Source organism: Dermochelys coriacea, chromosome 1 (assembly GCF_009764565.3).
Source record: "Dermochelys coriacea isolate rDerCor1 chromosome 1, rDerCor1.pri.v4, whole genome shotgun sequence".
Taxonomy (NCBI): Eukaryota; Metazoa; Chordata; order Testudines; family Dermochelyidae; genus Dermochelys; species Dermochelys coriacea.
The window spans coordinates 278,020,416-278,035,934 of NC_050068.2; the positions used below are offsets into that span (position 1 = coordinate 278,020,416).

General features: G+C 37.7%; 1 protein-coding gene across 3 annotated transcripts in view; it reads right to left on the reverse strand.

Moving 5' to 3' along the window:
• TMTC2 (transmembrane O-mannosyltransferase targeting cadherins 2) overlaps window positions 1-15,519 on the reverse strand; it is a 369,071-nt gene that overhangs the window by 8,137 nt on the left and 345,415 nt on the right. Inside the window, exon 12 of one of the 3 annotated variants that reach the window (XM_043492681.1) lies at window positions 4,861-5,306. The exons of the other annotated variants lie outside the window; for them this stretch is intronic. Within the exon in view, the coding sequence (XP_043348616.1) occupies window positions 5,247-5,306 (60 nt within the window). The 3' untranslated portion in view covers window positions 4,861-5,246. Of the gene's footprint in view, window positions 1-4,860; window positions 5,307-15,519 lie in introns of those variants that run through there. 3 annotated transcript variants of the gene reach the window in all.

The following is a 15,519-nucleotide window of genomic DNA, read 5'->3' on the forward strand; positions in this document are numbered from 1 at the left end:
CTAAATGTGCACTTCAGTAATTCATGATCTGGTTCACTTCTGCACTGATTGAACCATTTAAAAAATTCACTGAGATGCTGTTGTCAGCCTTCCTCCTGCTTTCCTTCCCTTGCTTCTCCCCTATTGCTCCTGCCTTTAATGAATATTGGCAGTATAATTATGTTCTTTATATTTAAAAATGACAGCAGAATTGTTTATCAAATGTTGCAATCAGCATGGCCAAGCCAAAACTGATGAAATCACCTCGTTTATAGAGCAATCAAATCCACTGGCCTTCTGGGACTGATTGCAGAAAGGTTCCTTAGCTTCAGCAGTGCACAGCGAGGTGTTTTATTTTTAAAGTGCATTTATGGCATCTTAAGTTGTTCTTTTAAGCCTTCCTGTCAAATATAATTTCATCCTTTGAAAAGATGCAGAGATGCTGCATGCAAATATTTTATCTTAAGCCTTCTTGGTTAGATGTTGCTGAAGTATTCAGATAATTCAGCTTCATAATTGAAAACACGGAGTAGCTTGATAAAGGCCGAATGATAAAACAGAAAATAAACTGATTTAGTTGTAGAAGGGATCACTAAGTATGAAAACTAAGCATGATGAGCTGTTTCATCATGTCAAAGACCATGTTATAATGTGCTGTCATGAATTTTTATCCTCCTACAGCGATGGCAAGGATTTTCACTTGAACTTCTGTTACTGGTGTCATTGCCATAGTGCAGTGTGCTATTTTCTAAGGCAATCAAAATGTCAACAGCTCTGTTTTTATTATTATTGTTAAAGATAACTGTACAACTGAATCATTTCAAATGTGGCATTTATTTTTGACAGACTCCAAAATGTTACTTCTAAAGTTAGACTGTGATCTAGAAGTTGCCCTCATGTTTCAGTGATGCTACTTTAATGTGGGGCTGGATTCTACATACTGATCTTTCTTCCTAAATGGAGTCTCACTTAAGTCAACCTGAATGCACACAGAAGGAAAGGTGCAGGCATGTGGATTTATTTACAGGATGGAATCCTAGAGTTGCTAGATGTCCCAGTATGCAAGTGATAGTCTCACTCTCAAATATAAACTCCCACTTCCCATCTGCCTTCCTATATAGGAGCACTGCATATGCAGTTCCTAAACCCCTGATCTATTCCTGACTCTTGCAGTGCCTCTAATCAGTATTCCACTCCAAGCTGTGCCTGAATTATACTCATCAGCCTGTACACTAATCACAAATATGAGTAGATTGTGATGGTATCAAAGTTACATACAATGGATGGTCTACCGAAAGAGAGGTCCATGGAAAGGAGAGTTAGAGAAGTGAGGTGAAAGAAGAGGATGGGATGGAGAGGTGGAATGAGAAAGGGAATGACTAAAAGTAAGGGGTTAGATAAAATAAGTGAGGATGTAGGGGATGGGGGGGGCGGGGGAAGTTCCTGAAGTTCTAATTTGACCAAATGTGTGTTCTAATTAGCACAACTTCCTAAACTGCATTAAATAGAAATGGGCTCAAACAGCTTAAACTTTGGGGAAGCCTGGCTCCAAACCCTAACATCATGACTCTGGCCAATATATACAGCTGGCCAAATTCAAACAACAAGCCTGAACCCTGTGGAAATGCGAATTTGAATCCAATCTCCATTACTCAGGCTCAGCTATAATATTAAAGTAACTGTGATATTCAGGAAGACTTGAGCCTATATTCTGCAATCTTTCATTAATGGATGAAGAGCCTCTCACAGCATAACATACTTGTCATATTTTGTCAAACAATGTCACAAATTAATAACTTTTGGAGGTAGCAAATAAATACAAACAAAATAAACTTTTTTTTTTTTTTTACAAAATTCCGCCCCCTTCTTCCAAAAAAGAACAGTTAGGCAGAACACATCATTTGCGCAGTTTAATCTATCCTTTAGCCTCATAAATTAGGATGACACACCAAGTTGTAAATGACAGGAGCAAAGAGCAGCATAAGCAAACAACTGGGTCACCCTAACAGCTGCAAATAAAATGCACATGGGGCACATCTTCAGCTGGGGTAAACTCTCACAACTTCATTTACTTCATTGATGTCAAAGGACCTGCTTCTTAGTGTCTAGTTCCAGAATATGTACTGTATGAAATTTTTGTTTATATGCATCTGACCCAAAAGTGCTTTTCGAAGTCCTTAGCTGTGTACTTCTAAATCTACATATTACAGCATTTTAAATAAAAATAAGGACAGCCTTCCATTTCCATGTGGGGAGGGGAACTTGCAAGCACACTCCAAACTTTTTGGACACCAGCTTCATTAAGGAAACTGTAGCTGTGACCTGGAGAAGAGTTCTGGAATTTGGCACGAAAATGGAAACACCAAATAGTCTACTTTGTGTCTCAGTTACCACTTCCACAGGGGACAAATTCTTAGCATAATACAATGGCTCTCCAGCCAGTGTGAGCTCTCACTCAGTCAATTTCTTTTTCACGTCAACCTTCAGAAAAATATCCAACTTGGAAAAGAGCAGAAAATCATTCAAAACTGAACATATATATTATATTTAGTTGGTGAAAGATATCTGCCACAGACATTTATATAAAGTCATAGCATACTGTATTACATATTGGCAAGTTATGAATCAACAAGTTACAAGTTATATGAAGTGCTGTAGATCATATGGACAGCTTGAAAATCCCAAAAGGACATTTGTAATTTGGGTAGGTCGGATATTTTCCCATAATAGCTATGGATGAATTGCTTTGGTACAACAAATTTAAAATAACCTCTCAGTAATCATTCTTTCAATCCACATGGAAATCATGATGAACATTTTTAGATAGCTTTTATTAGTAGTAATGAAATGCTGCTGAATAGGAACATACATTATGAGTATTTAATATTATGGTTATAATTTTTTTAAATCACTAAATAAGTTTTCCAGATCTCATAAAGTGTTTAATTATAAACTCCTCTTGATTTCCACCCCAAATATTTTCAGTATTGTACAGCATGCAATCATCATATCTCATTTTCTTAGCACTTTAGAATTTCATACAAATATCTTCAAATTACTTGATTTTTGTTTATAGAAATCAAGCTGTGTTCTCATGTCTGCAATGTGATAGTTTTAATATATAATGGATTACAGTTTAAGAAGTACAACTTATTTAGCTTATCTAACAAGAATAGTCCATGTATTAATTAGAAGGCCTACATTTCAAGCAAATGAGGTTTGCTAACTGTAGTGACAAACTGTAATTGTGCAAAAAGAAAAGGAGTACTTGTGGCACCTTAGAGACTTACAAATTTATTTGAGCATAAGCTTTCGTGAGCTACAGCTCACTTCATCGGATGAAGTGATTTGTAGCTCATGAAAGCTTATGCTCAAATAAATTTGTTAGTCTCTAAGGTGCCACAAGTACTCCTTTTCTTTTTGCGAATACAGACTAACACAGCTGCTACTCTGAAACCTGTAATTCTGCAGGATCTTTCAGAACCAATATTCTGTCTCATTAAGAACATGGACTAAATGTGCACTTGCTCCACATCAACACTGTATTGCTGAACGTGGGAATGAGCTTTTCCGCTTTTTATTGGGAAGAAGAAAAACAGTTTACTGTTATTCTTGGGGGAAAACAATACCACCCACTTAATTTATCAGAAATATGAAGTGTGTTAAGGAGATATGACATGGTCTGCTTACTCAGGCAGAACATATGTGCAAGGCTGAACAGAATGGGTATGCGTAGGAATGCAATTAAAACTGGCTGGTCTCTAAGAGAACACTAATTTGGTGATAATTGATAGTTATGCATTTAGGTTCACTCTTAATATATGAATGTAAGTCCCACGAACTTAAAAAAAATTGCAGTTTTTACAATCTAGTACAATTTATCTAAAGATTGCTTATACTGTGTCACTGAGAGACCCAAGACAAGTTACTGATCCTTGCAATCTAAATAAGACAGATAAAGCCACAAATAATGACAACAGATCATAAGAAGAGAGAGGAATAACAGTAAGCGGAGGGAAGTTAATATTGTTCTTAAAGGAGCAGATTCATGTACACAGGCGATAGACATCTTTGTGTCTATTATGCTACAATATCATATGTCAGCATATAAAGGCAGTAGAGGTCTATAAAACAGTCAAAAGCGGGACTGAAATAAACTACTTGAATTTTTTAGATTTTTCATTGCAAATCTGCAAATGGGTCCATTCTGCTGGGGAAAAATCACCCTTTTTAAGTCCCCCCCTCTTCCCTACAGTGAAAAGATTGCCTGATTCATTGAAAATGAGTTATGTTGAAGAGTGAAAAGTAGCTTTCAGAGTAGCAGCCGTGTTAGTCTGTATTTGCAAAAAGAAAGGAGTATTTGTGGCACCTTAGAGACTAACAAATTTATTTGAGCATAAGTTTTCGTGAGCTACAGCTCTTTGAAATTCTAATTTTTGCATATTTGGATCTCTAGCAGTCACCTGATCAAGATTCATAAAATGATGAAATCTGACCAGAATAAAATCACCCATTTTTGTGGTAAATAGTAACAAGAAACAGTGGTTGTTGAAAGGGAATATCTATAGTTAGCGTTGAGGAAACCCATTTGGATAAAACCAACAGAGGCCCTTACTTTGACTCAATACTAAATTAAACATGTTTGCAGGTGAAATTTCAGAGGGGTTAAACAACACATGAAACTAAAATTGTGTGCGATTTCTCTTCCTGATCTTATCTCTGTTCCCCATTTGTCTTCTCATTAACATACAGACACCAATCTTGTTTTGTTTACATTTCTCGCCCGCAATTTTCACACAGACATTAAAGGGAAAAAAGCCTCCTGGTGGTGTAGTGTCCCTGCCTGATAAACATGGGTTGATCAGAACTCTCGAATTTTCCAGTCAAGTATCAGATCAAGTTTAAAGTTCTCGTTGTGACCTTCATGTATGTCAGTGGATTTCTAAATGAGCTATTTAAAGACCGACTCCCACTGCAGTACCAAGATTTCCCAAGGCTGCTGAAATCCTCATGGGCAATGGAACTCTCAATGATTGGGGTGATGTCAGCAGAAGAAGGAGACACTGCTTTCTCATCAATAGGACCACAGCTGAGGAACTCCCCATTCATGACACAATCGTTGGTTAAAACACAGTAACAAGCACTAGTGTATAAGAACCTAAGCAAAACTGGAAAAAAAATCAAGCTGGCCACGAATGAGATTTATTAATTACAGGAGGAATTTTTAGGCTAAATTTTGGGCTTCCTATTTACAGTTTACTTTTGAACTAGCTCACTACTGGCAACACGACAAAGCAATTCCAACAATTCCTGCTTCCACAGTTGTGCTGGAAGGAAAATAAATGTACAGTTTATCAAGTGAAGTTAAAATGATTTCAGTACTTTAGATGTTGATCAATACTGTTTAAACACAACTCCAGAATGCTAGAAAAAAATAACTTCAGTTTGCTGTAAATTGTGCAGCATAGAGTTGCCAAGGCAATCCCAAGACAGAGCTGGATAAAAAAACCCTCCACAATCTTGTTAATAAATAAATATATCTTTAAGATGACCTACAGTGCAAAGAATATTTTTGCCAACAGAGAGACACTAGTGATGTTGTCAAGAGGAACCTAGGGCATAAATATTTGTTTTCTTATGATCTGCAAATTGTAATTCTAAAAGCGATATGTTTTTCTTTCCCTCTCTTTGCTTTGCTCCCTCTCGAGATCATCCAGTTCATTTAATCTGTACTACTAGACTGAACTGTTTTGCCAGTCCCACACTCATTTTCACTCATGGGGGGCAGTGGAGTAGTGGGCAGTAAGGAATATGGCACACTGGTAGTCCTCTTAGGAATTCTGTGAAATACAGTTTTCCATATAATACACATGAATTAATGTTTCACTTGGCAGTGTGTAACCTGCAAGTCTTTTCAGTGTAGTATTCAGCAAATAAATTAACACTGCAAATTAAAATTATGAACTTACGGGTTAAGTGTGACTATTTGATTTTGATACTTGGTGTTTGAAGATTTATTAAGGCACCAGTTCCCAAACTGTGGTCCCTGGACAAATGGGGTCAGCCCACAAGGTGCTAGACACTTGCCACACACCTTTAAAAAGTTATGCTTTGCCCCTGCCAGTGCTGTCTTATTTGACAAAATTGATCTGTTATACGGTGCCGTATACATTTGTAGTACTATGTAAGTAATAAATATTAATAACCATAAGGGGTAGATTTTAAAATGTTGTGTAGAATATTAAAGCCACATACACTACTTTGAAAGTTTGTTCCTAATTGTTACTTATCACTAAATACTAGCTAATGAACATTAGCTTTGCAGAGCCTTCATATCCCACTTTCTAAAATGAATATGGTTACAGGGTGCTGTCATCTATGACTGATGTTTTCTTTTTAAAATTTGCTCTTTTTTAAAAATGCAAGAGGAAAGTTGACCTTCTGCTGAAGCACTAGACTGGGAATCAAGAGATATAGGTTCAATACCTGACTCTGCCACAGACTTCCTGTATTGCATTAAGACTGGAAAGTACTTCATCTCTACCTGCATTAGTTCACCACCTCCAAAATATTGCCCTTCTCTCCCTCATCTATTTAGAATGTAAGTTCTTTGAGGTAAGGACCATCTTGTACTATGAAAAGTGCCTATGCACGATGGGGCCTCTCAGTACTAATATAATACAAATACTAATACTATTAATCATAATAATGTGAGAATTTCCACACTTCTGAAATTTGATCAGTTTGGAGAACATGTTTAACCATATATCTAGCTAGGATGTTAAAGTATTCAATAGCAAAAACAAAACAAAAAACACAACTATTTTAACAAAGAGTTAAGATTGCTTGGTGATATGTTATCCCCCTGAAGAATGTTGAGTTGAGCAAAACTCAACTTCTGAAAACCAGGAAATGCATAGTTAAGGTTGCTCTTGCAACCTTATCTCTGCCCTTTTTTAGCTATGCCCCAATAAACCCTGTTAAACAAACTATTACTCTGTCAACCTCACAGGTGCCGAAATGTACAAGCTCTTCATCTCCTTTTATAACCCATTCTCTCTTACCTACAGTATTCCATATAACACTAAAGGACACTTTTTTCTTTATTGTTGTATGCACACTGTAGTCCTTCCAGACTGCACACACAAATGAAGTGAACCTGTTTTTAAATATCATTCACAATTCGGGTCCCCAAAACACTTAGTGGGTGCCATGCACTACCTTGGGTAAAAACTGACCACCAGAGACCACTGTGTCCTGCATCATAGTGACAGTTCTATCTTTGGCTATGTGCAAAAAAAAAAAAAAAAAAAAACCACTACAAAGTTTTTGGAAATGGCTATTTTTTTCAGCACTTATATCTCTACAACCCCTAGCTCAAAGGACCCCAAATATGGATAACAACCCTTCCCTACACCCTCCTGAGGCACAGCGAATTTCAACAGAATCCAATAGTGTATGCTGATTTTAGAGGACTTTAAACAAAACTTGTGATGCATAATCAACCATAGTGGTGTTGCCATGATACATAACATGTACTCTGCCACTGTAGAACCTGAGCTTCCCCATCAGGTCATGTGGAAATTAAAACCCAGTAATGCTTAGTAGACTCTCCTTGGAGCCCTTGTTTATTCCCAAAAAGCAAAATTTTATATTCTATGTGCACAAAGTGTTTTCTTCCTCTATTAAGGGTAAAAGTACAGTGCCAAATCTATGAATCATCAAAAATTCACCTGCCAAAACCAGGATTTCCAAACAGAACTAAAGGACAAAAGAGCTACTGACTTTCCAAAAATCTCAACAGAAAGGTTTAAATATATAGACGGGTATAATATATATGAAGTTAAAGTACACAAAGGTGGAGAAGAGTTCAACTTCTGCTCTGGTAACCCATATCTTCTCCCTAGAAATAACAATAATTCAGATAAATGTCTGATTTCAGAGTAGCAGCCATGTTAGTCTGTATCCGTAAAAAGAAAAGGAGGACTTGTGGCACCTTAGAGACTAACACATTTATTTGAGAATAAGCTTTCGTGAGCTACAGCTCACTTCATCGGAGAGACACTCAATGTACCTGTATGTGAACTCGCTTCAAATTTTTATTATGGGGCGGGATATTTTTTGTTTTTATCTAAAGGGATCTTTTCTTTAATACTGGGATTGTTTTAAATTAGTGTAAGGCAGTGAGCTACTACAGCAGGGCTCTGTTGCAAGCCAGTAAGTCTGGTTAAATATAGTTACTTACAGTTCCAGAACTAGAGACAATTATATATCAATGTACCTAAGAATTAGCAGAACTGTCTCAGCTTAGTAATTATAGCTGCTTGCTCTCCATTTTCAGGATATGTTACAAAAATAGCAGGAATATCCATTTAAATGTATGCTTTGTGGTCCACTACAGCTGACAGTGGCATCATGTGTTTCAACTTCTCATAGACAGTGGTCCAGATCGTTCCAGAGAAGGGGACTTTCTAATAGGGAAATAAGAGTTCCTCCCTCCTCATCACATCACCAGATGTACCACATCTGACTTCAGCACCCCTCAGAAAGAAGTTAATACAGCTTGGGACTACAGCAACTTTTAACAAGTTCCATGGGATGATGTGTGTCCTCTCCCACACACCTGTCTAGCTCCAACCCATCCACTTCCCCTGTGTGGATCTTGACATATACAGCAAGCCCCTCCATATGAGATCTCAGCAGGCATAATACAGCCCAGTGTTAAGGTGTTTTTCCTGAACGCAGCCACTTAGATATTCTATAAGAAACAGCTGTGTCAAAAGGGCCAAGTCAAAAATACTGGACAGATATAGCAGATGATAGTTATCAGAGCAACGTTATTAGTAGCACAAATGCTCACAGTAGGAGATCTTTATTGCTCTGAACAAACCCAATCTAGCCCCTTAGCACTATGGCAATAAAGATACAGAGCTCAAGGAGAAATATCCAAGTAGATATAGCAACCTGCCTCTAGAAACCATTTCTAGAGTAGAAAATACATCAGCACTGTAGGCTAGACAGAAAATTAGGAAGTTATTTATTGCAAAATACCCTATTGGGTATGCAGAGTTGCTAAGTTTATTTAATGAGCATTAAAATCCACGTCCTTTTCAGCTCTAATTGCATGATAAATTTATTGCATTGTTTCCAGAATCAGCACTGGAATACTCTATTAGGAGAAAACCTTGATGGACTTTTTTAAATTGAGTTCAAACAGATGGCTTAATTTCTGAAATGCTAATCTACTGCTGTGAGTTCTATATTTCATGGCACTTTATTTTTGATTGACACTAAGGGCTACGTGCATAAGGTGTAGACAATCCTGCTTTCTATAGGAAGTGAGGTTGGCAGCTCTGCACTCACAGCTGTATTACTACAGGACTGTGAAACACAATCAAGTGCATAGGTCTGACCGTGATGCATCTTTTCCTAATCTGGGGAGTCCAACAAAATATAGCTTAACTGGCTACTGCCTCCCATCACCTCCAAAGCATGATGATCCTTTTTCTATAAAATCAGTATTAGAAATCTAGAATGTGACATCCCATTAATTAGTTTCACAGACCTGCTTTTTAAATTATTCATTAAATGAGTTATACACTTCAGTACAGACATAGCCATTATACAGTTATTCTGCATTCCCATCCTGCACAATAATCTTGGAAATCTATCTATAAAGACCTGGATGATATACTATAGGAAACAAACCTGCTATCACAGAGCAGACTTAGAAGACCTCATGATTTTTTTCAGTCTCTAATTTTGCTTACGCACTGGGCATATCCAGACATTGAACATAAAGACATTGTATGCATTTTCATGATGTATATCCAAACTCAAAAATGGCTGGTTTATAAACCTGTGGTTACTTGGGCCTCCATTCAGCAAGGTACCTGTGCTTGAAGTTTGGCATGTGCCTATCTTCTGAACTGGGGTCTTGAAAGTAAAATTCAAAATAATTACTCAACTGTGAAATTTTATGACAAATTCTGCATTCTAATCCCAAATAAGCAGTCCTTAAAGCAAAATTTCCTGGTAGCTAAGTAGCAAGAGTACCTTAGAATATGTGTTACAATGCTAATAAAAATCATGCATAGTTTTGTGCATGATTTTATGTACATTCATTTATTCACACAAGCAGATTTTGCATACTATGGTAGAGGTAGTATGTATGGAGAAATTTACCACCAAAATGTTTGTTTTACATACATGCGTTTTTGACAGAAAAATACTTTTTTATGAAGTTCTAAGGAAATATATTCTACTGTACTACTTACAGATAATAGGACAGCCCAAAGATTTTCATTATACGTATTATATCCTTGCTATGAGCTATATACTATCTGAAAAAATATTACACAGTAGATCAGTGATCAGAAAGATTCTCCTTTTAATTAACTAAAAATATTAATTACTATTCTTAAAATTATTAAAATTGATGATGATTTTCTGATGAGCAAAGGATTAATTAATATCAAATTGGTCAGATTATTTTATAATTCCTTGCTTCCCTCATTAAATTCCTGTCTATTAACATAATTATCCAAACTCTACAGTTTATACAACCTACAGAGATTAGATACACAATATAAGCATTCTAGCAATAATAAGGATGAGAAAGATTTAATATATAGGGTAAAAGGGCAAAAACATTCATAGATGAAAATTTTTTTAGGAATGCACCGCCACTATCAGACTACGTTAACAAAACAAATCTCACGAAAACAAGCCTGTCTCCCTCTGCTCTGCAGAGTATTTCTGTATAAACAATTTTGCTGTTTGAAAAATAACTTTCATAATTATTGTCTCATACTTTGCCTTATTTTTTTTAAAAGAGTACCAGTAATTAAAGGGTTTGATTTTCTTTCAACTGGGAGGCAAATCAGGAGCAACTCCAGTGAAGCCAACAATGTGACATTTGTGTAAATGAAAGAAGAATCAGGTCCAAAATGGTTAACTGAACTTGTGTTATTTAGTGTGTGTGCAGGCAAAACACGTTTTTTGTATATTTTAAACTTTGTTTCAAAGTAGTTAAGGTTACTCAAGTGTGACATCCAGCCAGTGTATCCTCTTAAAATAGGAAATACTAAATTACGGGACATCTCTTAACCAAGCCTTAAAGCCCTCACAACAGGGTTCCAATGATTGCTTTAAATAGGCTCAGAATTTGAGTATTTAACTGTTTTCACTGTTAACTAAACAAGAGTGTCTGCAGAAAGATTTCTTTCTAAATGAAAAGAGCTTCTGTCTGTTTTCTTTTTCTATTTTTGTTCTCTTAAATTAAAGCTGAGAACAGTCCTATTGTGGTTTGAAATCTTCCAGAGCCACAGCTCACACATGAAGATGGAACACAAGAATATTAGGGAAAGGATCTAAGCATTCCATACTACAGAATACTGTGTTCAGTTTTAGAGCCTTTGCTTTTACAGAGCTGCTAGCTGGCATGAGTATGTGCAAAGCGTCATAGGGGATGATTGTAAAATATTCTCATGCATTTCCCAAAGGAAATTCAGTGTTTTCCACAGCTGAACTTGCTTTTCAAATTAGACAACTCATCTGAATATTCCACTTCAGTATGCCTGGTAAATATCCAGTTTTAAATATAATCTTTCCAAGAACCTGTCTTCTGGGAGGTACCTTGTCCCCAGGCAGAGATTGCTACGAGGGGGGATATTTGAATAAAGACAAGAGAAAAGCACTAATCTTCACTAGTACAAGGGCTCTTCAAGATCAAGCACATCAGCAAGCACTAATCTTTGGGATCTTCTGACAGGCAACTGTGTACAAGGTATTGATACAGTTTAAAAGTGTTTAATGGGAATTGGAATGAACCATCACCTAATAGCTGAAGGGAAGCAGGCTGTACCCTTGGCAAATGACCCTAAGCAGGGGCCAGAGAGTGGATCAGCACTTGGGTTAAAGGCAGCCCAGTCAAGAGAACAGCAGGGGCTGGAGCCCGTGTAATTTTTCCTGCCATCCCACCATAAGCAGGTGACAGGAGGGGAGGCATCATTGTCAGGCCTGCCCAGGAGATGATGAGAGGAATCTGCAGAAGCTCCTTTCACTGCTGAAGTGGGATGGTGTGGGGAAGTCTCACAGGCAGATGGTGTTGGTAGCAGGGAACCAGGCAGGTATGCATTTGGTGCACATGATCCTAGCAGCTCAAGCAAGCAGTAGGAGTTTCAACACTATGGAACAGCTCACCTTTGTATTTTCTGGACATCCAGAAGCAAGTTTGGGGACAGATTTGGAAGTACACATCTGTGTTCATTCCACAGTTTACTGGATGCAGGACCAAAAATGGGTCACATGGTAACCCACATAGTTTCAATTTTGGGTAATCAAAGAAAGTGAGTAGAAGGAATGCTGAAGAATCCATTCCTGCCATGAGTGCCACTACTGACATATTGGAAGCTGGGACCAAGTTTATGAAGATTGACTTCAGCAAATAGGGACTGGTCTTCAGTGAAAATGATCAGACTGAATTGTTTAAGATTCAGTCATCTTCCACGGACTCACCTCTGCTGTAGTCATTGTTCCTACCCAGGCTAATTGAAAGGGCTTGCAAAAGAGGAAGACAAATAGGGAAATCTGGTGTTTGTGCAGCATAAGGAAGAATTTACTTGCTAAAGAAAATTTTGATGATACATGTTTGCCTGGGATTATCAGGCTGGACAGAGATACATGTTGGAAAAAAGAGCTGACTATTACTATTCATTTTTTAAAATGTATTCTTCTTCTTGTATGCAGAGTGAGAAAGTTCCTGCTCTACCTTGGTGGGTCTTGCACTTATTGGCGGATTTGCTTGCCTTGGAGCTTCACAGCAGCCCTCAGCTTGGCCGTTTTTCTGAATTCACAGTCCAGGTTGACTCCTCCTGTGTCTGACCAGGAGTTGGGAAGATTTGGGGGGAACCCGGGCCCGCCCTCTACTCCGGGTTCCAGCCCAGGCCCCTGTGAAATGCAGCTGTCTAGAGTGCTGCCTGGAACAACTGTGCGACAGCTACAACTCCCTGGGCTACTTCCCCATGGCTCTTCCCAACACTTTCTTTATCCTTACCATAGGACCTTCCTCCTGGTGTCTGATAATGCTTGTACACTCTCAGCTCCTAGTGCCTCTTGCTTCCAGCTCCTCACACGTGCACCACAAACTGAAGTGAGCTCCTTTTTAAAACCCAGGTGCACTGATTAGCCTGCCTTAATTGATTCTAGCAGCTTCTTGATTGGCTCCAGGTGTTCTAATCAGCCTGTCTTAGTTGTCTCCAGAAGGTTCCCGATTGTTCTGAAACCTTCCCTGTTACCTTACCCAGGGAAAAGGGACCAACTTAGCCTGGGGCTAATATATCTGCCTTCTGTTACTCTCCTATAGCCATCTGGCCTGACCCTGTCACAGCAGACGTCAGAGCTCAATGTCCAGGTTCAATAACCAGATAATAGCCCCTGTATCAAGAGAATTGTATACCACCCTTCAGATGTTGAGTTGGGCACTCTTCCACCACAGGAGCTATTATCTTCAATGCTGCCCCACGGTCACAACATGGAGAGGCTAATCCAGTGCATAGTTGCAGCAATTCTGGATGAGCCAGAGAGTAGCACCTTGATCCTGATCCAGGAATGACAACCAAGCAAACAAGAAGGTAGATGCAGTGGTGCACTCCTGAATTTACTTATTCTGTTAGACTCTCTTTCCCACCGATGGTTCCCCCCTAGAAGAACAAGCTCACTGCCTACATGGCACCCTCAGTCAGAAGCAAAAGCAAAGCCAATGTAGATGAAATGCAAAATTGAAATTCAAGTTCTCATCATAAAAAGAGAAAGACAAAAGTTAAATTTATAATACTATAGAAGCTACCTATTCTGTCTTATAGGAACTTTTGCCATAAATTAAAAAACATTAACAACATTGACTATAAGGAAGCATGCTTCTCCTGGGGGGGCTATGTAAAAATAACACAGTAAATGGTAGGTGTTTTCAGGAATCTAAGAAGACAATCTACTTTCAACAGTTAGGCAGTTCCATACCTAGTAGAGGTTTGTTTTCATGATGAAGGATCTGATATTGCAATGAACTCTGCATGTATGATGTTGGTCATGAAATCCATATTGCAAGCATTTGGAAAAACATGGCATACTGCACTTTTTAGAAGTGTTTACATATTGTATTGCATTAGCCATTTATTATCAACCCTTCAAGTCAAGAAATGCTTTAGTTTTCCACAACATGATTAAGCTATCCAGTGGAGACTATATTTGTTTTGCCTAAAGGTTCAGTTCTCCTTATCAACTCATTCTATGTGTGTGTCTTTGTGTATGTTGTTACAGTAAGATATTTAATCAAACCCCTTTGAAGTGGTAGAGTGGAAACAGCTGTATCTGACAATGTGCTGATGACATGGGACTTAAAGCTGTCAAGAGCTGCAGATTGCAAGCAGCGCTAGGAGGGTAGTGGCTTGCCAGTCATGGCATCTTCAAAAGGAACATATCTAAACCAATCAGCTCAAGGTAGTAGCTCAAAGTCTCAAAGATCTGGTGAGCTTTCATTTAATACTCCAGAGGTCATTCTTCAAAGTGCCCCTTCTTTTCAAGAGTGATGGCCAGATGTGGAGGAGCTTTGGGGGGATCTGTTGTCCAAGTTCAGACTTTTAAGAAATTAGGAATGCTATACTATTACGCAAATGATGTCCCAACAAATAAATAGAAGTTAAGGTTTAATCAATATCTTATGTTCTGGAAAAGGATATCAAGATTAAACCAGTTTCTAGATGATTGATTTTTCAACAACAAAATTAGCTTGAAGCACATTTTCAAAGTGCCTAACAACATATTAAAAGAATTTCCCGGTTTCGGAGCATCAGAAAGAAATGATAATTAGATATCATCTCTAAGAACAGATCTTTCTCAGTAATATTCCCATTTATATCAATTATGGGGGAATAGCTAAATGTCTAGAAATTATCTTGCTGTATTTCTTGTTGTGCAGTGGCATTTGTTATTACCAGGCTGGATTAACATTTTCCCAGTTAACACTCATTGAGAATAATATTGCTAGAATTAACAGTCACACATGTGTAGTGATTGAGAAGGATCTAATATGGATTTACCCATGGTAAATAAAGATAAATAAAATAATGTATTGTTCACACATCAGCCTTGAGACAGAAAAGAGCATAAGTAGGCTGGAGGACCTGCATCTCTTTTAAAAATACAATTAAAACAAAAACAGCTTTGGATTTTTGCAGTGATTACTATATTTTACAGTAGTTTATGCTCTCCTGAAATCTGCTTGAATGAAAATTGTTATAAGTGACATTAGCATATCTCTGTTGGTAATAGGGCTGACACATGAATATTCTTAAGGTGGAACTAATAACAGGCAGAATGTTTTCTTCCTGCTTCAGGGCTGCACATCATATTCTACTGCTGTTGGGCTGCATTGTCATAATTCTTGTAGTCCAAAATTTCCAACATTTTCGGAAGCAACCATAGTAGGAAAATATAGCATTTCCAATATTTTTCAATACAATCACAGAATCATAAAATATG